This window comes from Cariama cristata, unplaced genomic scaffold (genome assembly GCF_000690535.1).
Source record: "Cariama cristata isolate BGI_N322 unplaced genomic scaffold, ASM69053v1 scaffold27585, whole genome shotgun sequence".
Classification (NCBI taxonomy): domain Eukaryota; kingdom Metazoa; phylum Chordata; class Aves; order Cariamiformes; family Cariamidae; genus Cariama; species Cariama cristata.
This window is the reverse complement of record NW_009618702.1, coordinates 1-17869: the sequence shown is the minus strand read 5'-3', so window position 1 is coordinate 17869 and position 17869 is coordinate 1. Positions and strand designations below refer to the sequence as shown.

At 37.5% G+C, this 17869-nt stretch overlaps 1 protein-coding gene across 1 annotated transcript in view; it reads right to left on the bottom strand.

Moving 5' to 3' along the window:
* SEL1L3 (sel-1 suppressor of lin-12-like 3 (C. elegans)) overlaps window positions 1-16291 on the bottom strand; it is a gene marked incomplete at its 5' end in the record, with an annotated part of 30353 nt that extends 14062 nt beyond the window's left edge. Inside the window, 12 exons of the mRNA XM_009700970.1 lie at window positions 548-610; window positions 1695-1835; window positions 2460-2579; window positions 3714-3893; window positions 5441-5652; window positions 6061-6207; window positions 6954-7086; window positions 7693-7825; window positions 8828-8883; window positions 11567-11682; window positions 13092-13213; window positions 16165-16291. Of these exons, the coding sequence (XP_009699272.1) occupies window positions 548-610; window positions 1695-1835; window positions 2460-2579; window positions 3714-3893; window positions 5441-5652; window positions 6061-6207; window positions 6954-7086; window positions 7693-7825; window positions 8828-8883; window positions 11567-11682; window positions 13092-13213; window positions 16165-16291 (1550 nt within the window). The remainder of the gene's footprint in view (window positions 1-547; window positions 611-1694; window positions 1836-2459; window positions 2580-3713; window positions 3894-5440; window positions 5653-6060; window positions 6208-6953; window positions 7087-7692; window positions 7826-8827; window positions 8884-11566; window positions 11683-13091; window positions 13214-16164) is intronic.
* Between the last annotated feature and the right edge of the window lie 1578 nt (window positions 16292-17869).

The following is a 17869-nucleotide window of genomic DNA, read 5'->3' as shown; positions in this document are numbered from 1 at the left end:
CAGGAATGCACCATCACTCAGTGCAGACTGCAGAAGTACAATCCAGACCTTGGTCTTCACTCTTTTTCATTCACATTACAACTTAAAGACACTGTTATTATAGCAAAGTCTGCTGGCATGGATTTTCAAGTATGGCAGTTATCTCTACCTTAGTCTGGAGAGATTACCATGTCAAAAGCTCAAGCCTGGTAGGCACTCATATGAAAAAACATATCTAGTATGGTCTAGAAGAAAATGCTTAGGAACATGAGGCAAAAACATACTTCTGGAACAACCATTCACTCTGTAAGTCGCTCAACTATCATCAAGTTCCAAAAGATGTAAGTAGAGAGAATTATTTTTTCTTCCATAGAAGTTTTCACCGATTTTGAGTGGTCTTGTCTCCCAATTTGGGGAAATAAGGCTCTCACCATTCATGGTGAAGACACTGGGAGAAGCAACCAGTATTACATAGAATTATTGTAATAGGCTTTTTATATAAATCAGAGTTCATTATTACTAGCACTTGGCATAGGACTTTTACAGTAAAATACTTATTACATTTTACCTTGGCTGCTGCTTTCTTCATCAATTCCAAAGCAAGTTTTGTATTCTTTTTCACACCTTGGCCCTAGGAAATGGACATGTGAAACAATCATTGTTCACAAATACAGAATACAGGCTGATGAAAATTCACATATACACATTCAAAATGCATTTTAACATGGATACTATTATTTACTAGGTGTTATTCGGCCTTAACCAGCTACATCTTTCATTCACAGCTTCACGAAATCTCAATGATTCAGTCTAGGAAAAATTATTTCACCAGTCTATCCAAGTGATTCTTATGGGTAAATAATATCACAAATCTTAATTTTCAGCAACTAAGGAAGAATGAATAGCATTCAAAAGTGCATAGATTGTTCATGATTTTGCAATGAGTAAGAGCTCTCAGCTTTCCTGAAAAAGGATATCAGAGTGTCTCCAGAGGAAACACAAGGATGTCATGCTGATGGCGTTCATATAAATTAATTCCAGACATGGGTCAAACAGACTATGGGTGCTCAAAATTAATAGAAGCAAAACTTAAGCAAGCATTTTGTAAAGAACAGCTTTCCACTGGCAAACGAATGAGACAAAGACCTAACAGTTCTTCACTAATATCTCTGACCTTCAGTACTGCTGAATGTCTTATCGGTCACACTGCTTATCTGATAAAACTTATTGACTCAGGTGCTGTTATGCCTGAGTTTAGCCTCTGCTGTCTATTGCTTCTAGCAGGAGAAAACTAACTGCATGCAGAGACTAGTTAATTCCTACTCAGAAAAAATTTCCCAGAGATCTAATGAAGGGCATTCTAAGAAAGGATTGAACTTTCACCTACCTCTCTACACCAAGGCCTATTTCTACTAGCTGATTAGATTTCTGAGGTGACAAGCCATCAGGAAAATTTAGGATCCACGATTTAGGTGGTATTTCAATCCTGAATCTGGCTAGGAACAAAGTGACTGAACTGCTTTTAACTTGCTCTTTTAAAAATTTTTGTGTGTACCTGGTAAAAATCAACATTAGCTTCATAACTATGGATTGATTTTCAGAGTAAATCTAAAAGCATTTGTATACACTCTCGCAGTGTGTCACTGCAGATAACTTACAAACATCTGTGTCATAGGAATGTTTTTTTTGAAGCGAAAATATGAAACATGACTTACCTTAAATAACACAATAGCATAATCATATATTAGCACTGGGTCTTCCGTTTCTATTGCACCCTTTGCATACCATTCTATTGCAGCTTCAGGATTTTTTGCCACTCCTTGTTGGCCCCAAAACAGCATCTGAGCCAATCGTTGCTAAAAGAAAATAACATAAGGACTAATGTTATAAAAGGCTAGTTTTGAAACTGGAACTGCAGGAGTAGACTTTTGCAGGCTTAAACGGATTTTAAATGTGTGAAGAAACTAGTTATACATCATCAACAGTTCGAAAATAATTGGTTATCAGGAATATTCAGAGGCTTCCCGGTGGTGAAATGTATCGATCTTAAATCTACAGCAGGGTTATTTTTCACAGCTGTCAGTACCATGAAAGTCTGGCTTGCAGAGGTAAGCCATAAAGACAGATTTGATGTGTGCAAATGGCTCAGTATTACAATATATTGCTGATGGTCTCAGATGAGCAGCAATAACTGCACCGTGTCAAACACAGGCCCAGGGAAAATGATCAGAGAATAAGGTTGCTAAGTCTAGACAACTCTTCCCTTTTGCCTTGCATCACTGTTGCAGCTTTTTGCATGGTCACTGGATATTATCAGACAGAAACATGGGAAATAGTTCAAGCTCATAAAAAAGAAGTAATTCTGGGTGGAAAGAGAAAATGTCCGCTTCACTGTCCTCTACAACTTTCCTACATAGTCTGTAGATGTACATACATGATGTGTGAATATACAAAGAAAATGGAAATGTATTACTTTATACCTGTGCAGCTGCATTTCCTCTTCTTGCTTCATGTTTTAACCACATAAAGACATCACCATTTTCTTTTGTTTGAGCGTTCAGCAGTTCATCATCCATCAGCCTTATAGTTTCAACAAAAGCCTGAAGAGTAGATGAACAGAAAAAAATTACTAAACAATGAATTCATATACCTGCCACGAAAATGAAAACAGGGCCCATTTCCCGTTTATCGCTAAAAATTTGTGATCAATTCTGGGTTTTAAAATCCTCACCACCCCTCTGCTGGCCAGTGCATGAAGAACCATCCTTACATCCAGTGTAAAAATCATTCACTGCTTTGTTACAGTACAAAACTGTAAGTCCACTCTACACTGGAAAGATATGCCAAGATGTCAACAACTGAAAAAAACTCCCCACCTTTGTAGTTTTAAATGCACTTAATAATGGCAAAGAAATGCTTTTAAGCCTTTTAAGGTTTTTTAGTTTCTATAGAAATCTCTCTTAAAAAAAAAAAAAGCCTGGCAGAAAGCTTAATGAAGACTTGCCCTACAGTACACTTACCCAGGTGGCTGTCTGCTGATTTTTAGTTCTTCAGCAACCAAAATCTCTCTATTTTTTGTACAATAATCATTCGTTCTGATAAGCCAGGATCCTAGTACTGGCCTACCTTGAATATTCTTTACAGATAAAACTGTGTTACCTCCTGTTTAGCAGCTCATTCTAAAATAAATTTACGGTAACTTTATCTGATCATACAGCTATTTAACAGCCAAACCTTTACATTCAATTATAGAAAATGTGTAAGTATGGAGAGGACAACTCACCTTTTGCATGAACTTCATGATGTTTGACTACTGAAACAGCAGATCAGTTGCTTAATAAACACGTCCAATTATATTAATAATTAAAAACCTGAGTGAAGAATTAGGGCCCAAGAATAAGACCTAGACTTTACTGAAAGATAGGCACGTGGACAATTCTGAGCATTTGAGCCTAACTTTGATTTGGTCTCCCCCTTGCTAAGAAACAGAGTAATGATACCTACATGTAATCTGGGGGCTTTTGTAACAATCACGGAATCATAGAATGGTTTGGGTTGGAAGGAACCTTTAAAGATCATTTAGTCCAACACCCTTACCATGGGCAGGGACATAAATCAGATGAGCTAGTATTTGTAAATCAAGACAAAAATGTTTTGGCCACATAATTAATACTAATATATGAAAAAGTCATTTGCTCAGAAAACAAATTCAGATACACTTATTACTCTTTTACCTGTTCCCCTTTTATAGTGTGCTGATCCAACGATGTCTTTATTGCAATATTACTGTAATAAGCATATGACAGCTCCAAATCAAGTGGATAGTTATTAATGCCTTGGTAATGTTTATAGCCAAGATTCATCACAGCAAGTCTCTCATTCCCCTGAGCGCCAACCAAACTATACAGCAGTCCCTGGTAAAAATCAACAGATGTGAACAAGACTGAATTCACCGCATATCTCACAAGTTTAGCACTTTGGTGGAGATTTACAGAGAACAGAGTGTTTGTACTGGTAGCTGATATACTAGCTATACCATGCAAACACAGTTACAGAATCAAGCACAGCCCTAAAGTAGTTAAAATGTCTTCTATATGTATAGAAAGATTTGAAAGAAAAACTAGACTCTCTAAATACTTTTCAAGTATTGCATTTATTCTGCCACCACTAAGTGTGCAGTAATTTTTAATGCCACTTTATTATAGTGTTAATTATACTCTGACACCTTTTATACTCAGCAGTGACTTAACTAGTCTCACTGATGTCAACTGGAGTTTTTGCCCTGAATTCATTGGGAAGATAAGGAAGTTAACAAACAGGACTTGAAAATTTTACCCTAAGGATCTGACAGGACTAGAAGGATGGGACTTGTGTCTGACAGCATTTCAGCACAAAGCTTCCTTGAGATACAGGTTAATTTGTGCTAGAAATAGTCTAGGTACCGCACATTTGCCAAAACCACTACTATTATTATTTTACCTGCACAGTAATAAAAACAGTGCTGTCCCATCTGCGCTGGATATTAAGTTATTTCCTACACTATCTGAAGTGGATCCAATAATGCAATTACTTAGCCTCCATAATTAGCACTAGGTATACTCCATAATTAGGGTATAAAAAAGGTTCCCATCTCAGTTTTCTTGTGTTTGAGAAACTGCAGTGAGCTTGGTCTCAGACTGGCCTCTCAGGCGTTCTGACTTAGTATCCTGTAACCACATTAGGCAGGTCTGCTATTCTTTATGAGCATTTTGTATTACACTACTATATCACAATTAAATATCTGTCAGCAATTTCAGTATAGCCCTCTTCCAGTGACATATAAACACCTCCCCTTTATTTGACCTTGCAATGGAATCGCATGGAAACATTTCAGTTAATTGCAACCTGCCTAAAAGGTCAGGAGTTCACATGCTCTGCAGTTGCTCAGCTGAACCATGGCCAGTTTTTCTCCAAAAGAAAACTGTTCTACTTTGGTTACCTTTAATAATTTGATCATAATGTCCTCAGTGCCACATTTCTGCAGACTGTAAAATGGGACTTCTTTCCTTACTGTACTATGCAACCTTTCCACTTTAGGTTTGCCTGATGTGAGAGTTTTTTCATACCCATCTACAAATGACTGTGGATGATTCAAGGGTTATTACCTCATCCTACAGTGACTGGGAAAAGCAGTATGTTCCATGCTGTTCACTTTACCACCATTTTTAAGTCTTACTAAATCATTGATTTCCTTGTTCTGGATGAGTAGGATAAAGATTCCCACCATCAGGACTTCATAAAGACTTTACTGCCATCAGGCTATTTAGGAGTAGCTGTATTGGGGAATCCCTTCAACCGCACCCTGGATCTGGAGGCCATTTCATATTTTTTAATTCAATTGATCATAAATTCATCCCATTTCTAAACTGCCTTTAAAAGTAATTAATTTCACAGACATAACCAAACATATTAAATATACTACCTTTGTACGATCCACAGACACACCGAGCCCTGTTTCAAATATAACTGCAAGGAAATAGGAAGCCTTATGGTATCCACAACAACTGGAATCCACCAAGAGAGGGACAGAGGAGCCCATATTGCTGAGGCCATTGGCTCTGGTCAGACCCTTTGCAACATTCTCAAATATCCTCCGGCCAACTTCTAGAACTGTATCACTTCCATCTTCTAACAATGAAAATAAAACATAGGATGCATAGTTTTGCAAGAATTAAGATTAGGAACTGATTTCCCCTCCTTAATTTAATGGGACTGAGACAGATTCTGTTATTTCTCATGCTGAATGGTATTCTCAATGCAGACAACCAAAATTTCTAGAGATACAAGATACTATTGAATAGGAAGGGTGAATAAAAATCAAAAAGACTGTCTCAAAGTAACTAACCACTAAAAACATAAGGATATCTCTATTTCCTTCTACATAATAAGCCATTCTTCATTTGCAGCACAACATACAAGCTACATGACACTTCTTTAGGAAGTTAGCTGATATGAAAAAAAAATGTATAAAACATGAACTGAAGTCAAAGCATACTAACTTACATGACATATATTATGGAGTTATTTAAGAAACATGATTACCATCTGGAGCATTGAAATCCATCTCTTGTAACAGTTTGAACAAAGTGTGGTACTTTTCCCTGAGCTCTTTTCCCCATAAGAAGGCAGCACATTCGGATTTTTCTCCATATTTGTGAATTCGCTCCAAATAATAGTTTTCGTAGTAACCTAGAGAAAACAACCTATTTAAGACATGAAAGCTGACTTGGCTGGTCTTTAAAACAAACTTCTGGTGGAAAAAAGATGTTTCTAGGGTAAACTAAAAATTCATGGACAAGATGAGCACTTCCTCAACACAAAGCAGTGCTAAAAACTCATACAGCTAGCATAGGCCACTTACAAATACATAAGATTTCTTCTATTCTCTTCCATACTCTGGTCACAATGCATGCAATCGAATTCTAACTGGAAACATAAGCTAGTTCTCACCACACATTTTAAGTTATGTTACTCTTCTTTCACTAAAGTGGTTGCTTTGGTATAAATCTGTCAATTACTGCACATTAGGCAACTGTGACAGAGACATTCTAGCAAAACCCAATCATTTTTGTGAAAGGACTTAAAATACATGTGCCTTTAGGGTCATTTGGGAATGAAATGGAAGAAAAGCAGTTAAACAGTTCGCATGTAAGCTTGAAAGTGTTTCTTTGTCCCTTTATGCACCTGTCTTATTAGAGAAGAAATATCAAGAACATGATTTAAGTTTGTATGCCATGGCACAAAAGTCTTTGCAGGGACAAAACCACAGTTTTAGCTACCAGTAACAAGGCTAAACTGCTCAAATTGCCTTTGTTCTTGTTGTGGCTGAATTCAAGTTTACTTTTGATGATCATTATCCAGATTCTGGTAAAGGAAAGAAAACAGGTCTCGAAAGATGACAGTTTAAAATTCGTATGCCATAGAGCAACACTTACAATTTCTTTGTGCTTTTTTGCCTTGCCTTACAATATATCTGTACTCATAAACTATTTCTCGAATGTCCATACATCTCTTGTAGTAGAGTTCAATTTGTTCCACTGTTTCTTTGTCATGAAGAGGGTTAGAAATCTATAAAAAGGCAAATGATGGATAAATGGCACTTACAGTATCTGTTGTTGTCTATGCTTGGCTAGAAAGAAGTGTTGTAGGCAAATAACAAAAGGAAACGGATTTTTTACTACAATCAGCTTATCTGGCACATCATGTTAATATGCCAGACAACCTGATGCTGGCCACAATAGACTATGACTTTAAACAGTCAGCATAATCTGAGAAAACAACAAATGAACTTCCAAAATTGACCAAGCCTATGTGACTTTTACCACCAATTTCAACAATACTGTAAGTTAATCAAATGTGTTCAACAATGTATCATTAAGAACTTTGGGAAACAAAGCAATACTGAAAATAAGTCCTTATTTAAATACAGATTTAGGAACAATGCTTTACATACTCACTTATAGAAGTCTTACCTTTTAGCATTTGAAGTGGTAACTAACATTCCTAGATTTCAACAGAAAATTATCATATTTTGGTTATATATTCCCAAGTACTATTATGCTTGCTATTATGGCAAGTTTATCACTTGGTAAGAGCTTCAGCTAAAAAAAAAAAAAAATACAGCCATAGCTGGATGCTAATATTTAAACATTCCCAAATACTGCTTTTGTTTACCTGTTCTGTTTCCAACACACTGAGACGATAGTATTTCATGGGTCCAAAGAATGCTTCAATACCATTTACATATCCACTACCTCCAAGAACAAAGTATCCAGCAGTGTCATCATAATAGAAATCTTCCCTAAAACTTGAGAACATGAAAGAGAAGTAAGCTGGCTATCAAGAGGTACTGTGAAAGAAAAGAAGAAATTTGTATCTCAGAATTTCTATAACTGACAACCTTAAACTCATTGCGAGTATCTTTTTTTTTTCCTTTTCTCATCTGTTTACTCAAAATGTACTCTGTAATTTAGTGTGATAAATTCTGGAGTAAATTTAAGAAATCCTTTGTCTATAAACATATTAAATCAGCAGGGTGTTTTATTTTTCTGACCTGTAGGTATCTTCTAGTGTATTATGCATCATTATACAACTTCAAAGATTTCAGTTCCACCTCTCCCTTGCACTTTTCTAAAATGGGCATATGAAAATTTAAGTTATCTGTCTCCTTGAGTTACTATCTACAAATTTAAAATTTCTGGTTTGTAAACCATAGCAGAGAAAGAACAACACTAAAGTCTGCCATGCAATTTCCTGTTACATAGTTCCCATATGTGCATTCCAGTGCACAAGAAAGAGTCAATCTTAAATTACAGTGAAAGAGAACAATTAAAGATCAATTTAAAAAAATTATTCATTTGCTTAGAACAAAGGACAGAGCAAGAACATTTTTGGTAGAAATTTTGCTCTTCTACCTAAGCAAAGCAGATAACAATTTCACCGGTGAAATCCTAGCTCTCTCACAGCAACAGTAAAACTGCCCTTGACTTCAGTAAGACTAATACTTCTTCATTTGAAGACTGATCTTAATGCCACTGACCTTCCAATCAGTTTTCAGTGAGGGTTATAGATACTAGATCATGCAGTGCGTTAACTCAACTAGCTTATGGCATTAACGAAATTATTCAGCTCATGCTCAACGTAAGCACAGTGATGCACACTGTTTTTGAAAGCATAGAGGGGAAAAATACCACAGACATTTTGAAAATTATTTGGAATCTCAGTTACAAACTTGTGCTCTCCTTCTCCCATTTTCCATATCTGAACATATATACACATATTACTTAACAAAGGGGAAAATGCTGCTTACATAAAAGACTGATGATGATGTCTTTTCAAATTCTTCCCAACACTGCTTACTTCTATCTAAAAGAACATAAAATATTAATTAAAATAAATGAAATATTGCAAGGTACATTTATTAAGCCATTTCAGCTCATAGTTCAGAAGATTACAGCTGCAGCTTGTTGCATCTTCTCTGCACTAAAGCAGATGATGTCACATACATAATATATGTCAGAATAATTTAATGGAAAGCATTGGCACTGGTCTGTCCTGGCCAACTATGAGCAACAAAAAATAGCAAAAATAGCACAGATGTTGCCTACTTCAGCTATCTCATTCCTATGTTCAGTTACAAGATTATCTGTACTTTGCTGAAGCTTTTATTCTTCCAAAGTGTGAAAGGCCGTTTTGCTTTTACATAGCAGAGATGCTAAATGAAGAGAATATTGATCTCCTCAAGAAACTGTAGCTTACAGGTGAAGAATGGCCATAAAGCTAATGTAACAGGCCGTAATTTAAAAAAATCTGGGCTCAACTCCTGCTTCTACAGAATATGTACTTTCAGTAGACTTTCAGTGCAAGAATGGTTAAAGAAATTCAGATGCCTGAGAAGGAGTACAAGATAAGATTTTCATACACGGTGGTACTGTAAAAAGTTGCCTGAGGACTCACAAAACAACCCTGTAAAATCTTCTTAAGTGCCTAGGTATTTTTAGTGATACATCTGCATCTTCAGATGCTCTTAAAATCTGGCTTTTAATTTCTCAGTGCTTCAATTTCCCAGCCTTTACTAATTTATGTACTTTGTCTCAGATCATGCTGGCCTAAATATATCTAAATCAATGGAAGTGAAATGCAAAGCCCACCACTAAACCATGTCCCTAAGTGCCACATCTACACATCTTTTAAATACCTCCAGGGATGGTGACTTCACCACTTCCCTAGTCAGCCTGTTCCAATGCTTGACAACCCTTTTGGTGAAGAAATTCTTCCTAATATCCAATCTAACCTCCCCTGGTGCAACTTAAGGCCATTTCTTCTCATCCTATCAGTTATTACTTGGGAGAAGAGGTAGATCCCAACTTCACTACAACCTCCTTTCAGGTAGTTGTGGAGAGTGACAAGGTCTCCCGTCAGCCTCCTCTTCTCCAGGCTAAACAACCCCAGCTCCCCCAGCCACTCCTTAGAAGACTTGTGCTCTAGGTCCTTCACCAGCTTTGTTGCTCTTCTTTGGACACGAAGTGCCTAAATAAGGAGATTCTTCAGTACCTTTTGAGGATCGTAGCATTTAAAAATTTAGTACAGGAAGACGTGTCAATAAGATGGAACTGAACTACAGCTTTATTTGTCCAGAGAGTGGGTCTAAGCACTGAAATATTTTTAAGTTTGGTCCTACTTTCTCTTTTTTCCACAAGAGTGCTCATTAGACTCTTCATGGATCCCTTATTTTGTCCAGAAGTAGAAATTTATTGACCACAGGTTTTATCTCACACTTGAATAATTCATTCTGCTCTCTGATGGAAGAATAGTTTTTCTTAATCTAATCGTACAAGCAATCCTCAAATTTCAAACAAGTCAAGACTAATATACCCTGTACCAATACTGACAGTGACTTCTGCATTTGCACCTGAAGCTGAACATCAAAATCCATAGGGTCTTCCCTTTCCCACGAACTTAAATTATAACTATAATTTAAACAAGCACAAAAAGACAGTTCTGATTCTATAAAACACTTTTTTCACTTTTACTTTTAACAATGTATTTAAAAGCATACTATATTAAAAGTAAATACATGTTTCTACCTGTTTTTCTTGCAAGACAATCTGCTCACCACTTACATTCTTAAAAAAAGGTGGCATGCAAAAAGAACAGCAGTAGTTTAGCCTGTACATTGCTCTCTCAGTACAGCATTGTTTCAGCTTTTGTCAGTCATTTACCTTATACTTTAAATTTTCTTAGTTGTTCTTGCCATCAACTAGCAATTATTTTTACAATTCAGAATGTAATCAGTTCAACCATTTTCAAAGAGAAAGAAGTTGAGAAATAGAAGACAAAGGTTTTTTATTATTTTCACACTCTAATGTCTTAATAACTGGAGGTTCAGACAAGAACTTGGCAGGGAGCCTGCATTTTCAGACCTGCTTTTGGAAGGTTTTGTGAGAAAACAATTGTGATTTGTTAAAATGTAAAATATATATTTTACCTACTACAGAGGGATACTGCAATATTTTTTTTGTCTTTTAATGGTAGTCAGTTCTATGCCACTTTGTCAAATATGCAAAACTTGGAAACTGCACATGCTTCCTGTTAGCTCACAGATCTAGGCAAGAGGCATGTTATGGTACAGAAGCCCGGACACTTAAATTCTCGTATCAGAATAGTAAAAACGCCTAAGCCTCCAAGTACAAAGTCCCTCAGAGCTATTCACACCATGTAACTTAAAGTATCTAGATAAGGTATCCAAGCCAGGAGTCTTGGTTGCCTGTACAGCCAACAAAGGCTCTGGAGAGCAACAGTGTGCCAAGATAGCCGCTGAATACACAGTAATTCTAAGCTCTCATCGTAAGCATCTAAGTTGACTTCCCAAAGTCAGACGATCTGAACATCCACCAACAATTTCTAGTTTTGGATTTTTCATTCTTTTGCTATGTGAGCATGTACAAATTACAGTATTTCTCAGCCTCAGCTATTAAGGGGTTTGTCAGAGGCATAATCAAATTAGACAAATCTCAGCCTTGATCCTGTAATTCAGTAGCACGCATACCTGTCCACCCTTAAAAGACAGATCCAGTCGAAACCACTGCTTCAGAGGAAGGCTGAAGCTAGTTTTCACGGCAAGGTCGTCTCCTCTCATAAGGTGCATCTGAATATGCACGTAACCTGACAGAGCAACAAAGGAAGAAAAGGGAAATAAACACCACAGAAATATGGACATTAAGAATGGGCTTCCTAATGTAGTATTCACAGTGAGTCTGTCTTCTTCATCCTCTTCACCACCAACAGAGATGTGGGCACTGCCAAGCCATACATCAGCTCTCAGAGAAACCCAGGGAAACATGCTCCTCATTTCAGTTACACATCTTGGATGCTAATGATCAGGCTCCCACATGAAACCACAGACTCAAAACCAACTGTCTGAGGCATAAACACACCAAACATAAGGCAAACAGGCAGAATGTCGAAGTTGATCTCAAACTCCAGAAAGCAGACATGACTTGCAGCAAACAGCAGAGAGGAACAGCAGTCAATGGTGTCTGCTCAACACTCAACTGCTAGCATGTAAGAGCGCAATGATCAAGTACAAGATGACTCTGCCCTCCACTACTTGGACCTGCAGAAGCTAGACTCACAGCCTGAGCAATTAAGACCAGAACAGGCTATTATGATAATCTGGTCTAACACTCAGAATAAAACTGGCCCTAAAACCTCTCCAAGTAAATATCATATCAAGCTGATAACTTCCAGTTGACCGGACATTTTTGTTTGTTCTTCAAAGAAAAGCATCCAGTTTACAATGGATAGATAATTAAGCAGATTGGTTACCAAACAGAGAAAATGGAAACAGCAAAAATAACAGAGAGGAAAAGATTAGTTGTGAACCTTGCAAAGAAGGGGAAAAATGTAACGGCTCATGAGAAAGCCAGGTGTGCATTTTTAAAACCCTGCACATTTATTTCCTCTGTGAGCCTGCCAGCCAGCCTGCCAGCTGACTTTCATTCTGTCAAAGGCTGAAGAGCTGTCTTCTGGCAGGAATGTTCCTCTACTGCAAATGTTGCTAGACTAAGACAGTGCTACCTTTTTTTTTTTTTCTTTGATCAGTGAAATAGACTGTGCTTCTTGAACACTGCAATACAGGCAAGACCTTGAATCATTTGGACTTTTTCTGAGGCTATTTCAAATTTTCAAAAATTTTCATGTAGTATGTATATAAGAATTGAGAACAATATTAAAATAATACTTCAATAATAATAACAAAGGTTGTTCATTGAGATACAACTAATTAATCTCAGTATATGTTCCTGACCTGTAAGATTCAGTCTACTCTCCTGACAAAGTAGACATTTTCTGAAGTTAGCCAAGACTAGATGCTATGCAACTATTTCTCAGTTTAACCCTATTAATTTAGTAGCTACTTTCCTATTGAGACACTATAGTCAAAAAGGAGCATTTTGCAAGGGATCAGTTTCACAAAGCAGGTCTGATAATATATTTATAAATGTTATTCCTAGGCACAGATCTGTAAAGACTGTATTAGACCCCTTCTGATGGTCATTAATAATATCCCTTACCTTCCTCATTTAGAAATACAGCAGGAGTACTATACATTTCTTTCGGATCAATAAAATAGAGTATACCACACAGATCCTTTTCACAGTGATGGAGTAAATATAGCCAGATTGAAATGGTGAACCTGCATGAGCAAAGATAAACAAAAAATCCACTTCTGATGAGAAATGCCCCTATTTAATTTGAAAAGCATGCATTTCACTTTAATTTAGCAAACCTCTTTCACACATGCAATCTTCAGAACAGAACACATCCTCTGCAGTGAAAACCTTCGCGCAACAGTACTGAAGACTCTTGGATCTGTGATCTCCTTTTATCCACACAATTTTGTGGTAATATGAAAGGAGAGCAAGGGATCCTTATCTGAATCAATTCCAGAATGCTGGGTCAGAGCTACTGTAGATCTCACATCAAAAGAGAACTGAAAACACGACCAAGACAACTTGGAGCCCACCTCCTGTGTGCAGGCTCAGTACAAAATCCCCAAACGCATGGTCTTGTAATCTGGATTGTGGAAGCCAGTAAAAACTAAGCTCTGTCTTCTATACTAAATGCCAACTGTGAAAATGTGCTTGGGAGAAGCAGTTAAAAATGAATCCAGCCTCTGGGTAGTACAGTTAAGTATGAATAGCTGTCATCGAGCTATCACAGGACAAATAAAGGTGGAGCCTGTGCAAATTGTGGAGCAGTGCAAAATAAAAAAAGCAAAGACCCAACAACACCATCTACTTAGAAATTTCTGTACAAAGCTGGCTGAGGCACTAAAAGCAGAATTTAGACCACAGTATGTAATTTTAAGGCGTTCCTCTGTGCCAGACTAAATCTGCTTCAGTGCTCTTAACAGACACTTGACCACTTATTTCCAGAACTTTTCCATAGCAGTTAGGTCAATGCTGAATGCCTTTGAAAACCATACCTCCAATGCACAACCCAGCAAAGCATTATGATTATTACCAGCTCTGATAAGGAAGTTCTCTTTTCTTAGTGACTTTTAGAAGGAGGTATTATTTGGGTTTTGTATTTCTATAATGAAGAATAAAATGTCAATATTTGTTTATAATACTTTAGAACTGGGTCAGCTTGCCTTGCTTCTCTCTCAAGAAGTTGCTGAACAGAGTACTTTGTATCTTTTCCTAAACTGAACCAATACAGGTCTGAAAGCCTAACACCTGCTCTCCTGCTTAAAAAAAAAAATGCAAGGGTGGTGAAGTTTTCCCCAATAGAGCCTACACTTTAAATAGCTAATAACACCATATCCTCCAGAGATGGTACGTGGGTGAGGCAGAAGGGTTTGTAAATCACAAACATGTTTGTTGATTGTTATGACCTACAGGCAAACACTGTGCTTCAAAAAACACTGCTTATGTTTATATATCACTCTTTTAATTGTTCATCTCTGGTCATATGGCAAATTTAAATACCGCAGCCTCCATTTAATCTTTGATTGCCAGTCTGAGCATATAACTATTCTGGACAAATTTCTTGGGACAGAGTTTGGGACGATGCTGACTCATTTGACATCCTCCATTGCTGCAGAATGCTGTACAGCGTGAGCAGTCCCTTACAGCCCCAGCCTATCCTTGCTGTAGGCTGTCCACTGGTAGCTACCTCAAATGACAGCTGTCTATCTCCAGTCCTCTTTCTTTACAAATCCCTGACTGAAGTCAAGCCAGTAACTTCAGTTAGATCCATCTGGTTCTGTTGCGCTCTTGGTGCAGCAGGTAACCACTGCCCACATACACAGAGTTGAAGGAAAACTCTCTTCCTCTTGTTAACCGAGCTACCCCAAGCTCTCACAAAATTGCAACACACAGGCAAGGCTTTATGTTAACACTGGAGGCACCACCCAAAGGCAAGAGAGGGTGGAACTGTGTGGAGCAGGTGAAGAGCTCCATGAATTCATGCCATATATTCTCTAGCAGAGCTTGAGCACCTCAGTGCCAGAAGCAGAATGAGGCCATGCTGGTGGACAAAGGGCAGCAGGCTGTGCAAAGCAGGTTGTAACCCATCCTGAAGAGGCCATGAGCTAAAAATTGCTCTGTACTTACAACTTCAGAGCTATAGTTTGAGGGCTGGTAATTTGTATGCAACCTGTGCTATCTGGTAAGTCTTCTTTGGCATTCTTCTTGTGGTCACAGGCCAAACACAAACCAGTAGGCAAGTTCCAGTTCCTGCAATCATTTCCTATTTCTGTAATAATGTTGCCACGGTAACAGCACTTGGTGGAAGGGAGATATATTTATATATGTCTATATATACTTTTTCCTCTAAAGTTGCAAAATATTACTGGAGAGTTGTGACAGTTTTGGCAAGGGGAAGAAGAGCAGAGAAAGAGATGATCTTCCAGAGTGATTCCTCTGTAATTGAATAGTGTGCAGCAGCTAAGGGGTTTTACTCCTGTCCCACTAGGAGAGCTTACACAGTGATGGTGGAAGGAAATAGTGTAAGCTCAAGCTGGAAGACTTATCTAGGCAGGAGACCCTATCACTAAGGGCTTGTTATCTGCAAAATAAACTAGAGTGTGAATTTATAGGAGAAAAGCTGCTCCACACCGCTTGCTCTTGCAAGAAACCCTACTCTGCACTCGGTCTGCAAACGATGTTTGAAATGCAGATCTCTCTGTAATGCAGAAAACCCACGGCTACCTAGTCATGAGACAGCAGTCTGATCATGACAGCACGTAACAGCCAACTTACCCTCCTAATTGTACCTAACCAGCTCAGTTAAACCTACTATTGGTATGTCTTACACAGCACTGCACTAACACCTACTGTAAGTATCTTCCCGAGGTTCACAAAATAACAGAATCACAGAATGGTCGGGGTTGGAAGGGACCTCTGGAGATCATCTACTTCAACCTTCTGCCAAAGCAGGTTCACCTACAGTTCAGCTTAATCCTCTCCAAAACTGAAATCAGAGAACAGAAAGAAATTGCTAACTAGTTTTGTTTTGAGCCTTTTCTCAAATTAGTAGGCAGTATTCCTTTAATTTGTGGTACAGCCTAAAAAGCTTAAGTATGTCCTATAGCCTTCAATAATCAGTTACAGTCTGCTTCTATTATTTGCCTATACTTACATGGGATAATCAATCTGTTGTTGTCTGACTGTCTCAAGCTCTCTGTTTTCAAACTGTTCAAATTTCTTCACAATTCCTGTTTTGTCCCCACTGGAAGCGTATATAAAGCTGAGAATCTGGACACCATCTGCAAAATACAATCATCCTTAATCTGTCAGACAACAAACATTGATAACTAATTAATTAGCTCACACGCATACAGTCAAACATTTGAATCACACAACAGATTAATAATTAACACAAATCTTCAATAAATCCTCAAATACAAGTTCACTCGCTGTTATTATGTACATTACAGTCTTGGACAAATAACCCATGGGAAGTGAAATGGAGTCCATTTCCAGCTGGTATTAGAAGCAGGGAAAGAACAGATGCATTTAAATCTGAGATACTTGAAGAACCAGTTAGTAAGGAAGAAATCTTCATTTATGTTATTCGCTTAAATCTCATCCTATCTTTGGTTATGCCTACATGACACTACTCCACAGCTCTTGGACTTGCTCTTCATTTTCAGCTTTCCAGTTTATACTGTACGTATGGATAGATATCAATTCTGTTCTTAAATTATATGCATAATCCTGTAATAAATCTGATAAAGCTGCCCCTGCTAAGAAACAGGAAAAAGATCTTCAAGGCCATGACATATCATCAGCTTTCCTAGGAAAAAAAACCCCAAACCAAACAAACTATAAAAAAAACAACAAGAAAACCCAAGCAATTCATTACAAGCTTATTTTAAAAAATAAATTTGAATAAAATGTTATTTCTTCCTATTTCTTGTTATACTGCTTTCATCTATAATATTAGATAATACATAAGATGTTTCACACTGCTGTCAGAGATCACATGCTGTCTCCAAAGAGTATTTTAGAAAGACCCTGGAGGAAGCAACATCATTGCTTCCCTGTTCATCTTCAGAGCATTTACATGCCAATGTAGTGAAAATAAATGACGCAAATACCATTATGGGATTTTCTAGCAGAGAACCCTTTAGAAGCAAATAATCTCTTTCCTTTTAGGTTCTGCTTTGAATGTGTATTGAGGACAAAAAGAATTGTCAGCAGTTGTAAAGTTATAGATAGGCAGACAGAAAAAAAATCAGAACTCAGAGAAAATCTAGAAAGCAGAGTTGTGAGTTTCAGTAATTTATACAGTTGGCAAGACTCTTTTTTTTATTTAAAACTATTAATTTTAAAAAAAAAAGTACTTGTCCATAATGGTTTTCAGAAAAAGAGAAAAGAAGTACTATAAAGTTTATTGCACTATAAAGACTTAAAAACATATTTGTGTGGCCACCAACTTCAGCAGAAGTAGATTACCTGTGTGAGAATTAGGTATGTAAGAATTGCAGGACTGACCCTGAAATAATGCAGTAAGAGACCGAACAACTCTCTGAAGACAAAGGAACGATGCCCAATGACATCAGTGGGTTTTAAACAGAGTTCTTTGAATACACTTAGAAAACAGAAGGCCATGCTGCTACAAATCTCCAGGCTGGCTGTGATGAAACATGCCAGCTCTGAAGGACATGATGGCTTCAGTCATCTGCAACTCTAACCCCACTGTTATGAAGCTTACCTATTCAACGTTTGCCAAGTAAATTATTCACAAGTGGCATTTCCCAGGGCTCAGTATTGGGGCCAGTTCTCTTTAGTATCTTTATCAATGACTTGGACGAGGGCATTGAGTGCACCCTCAGTAAGTT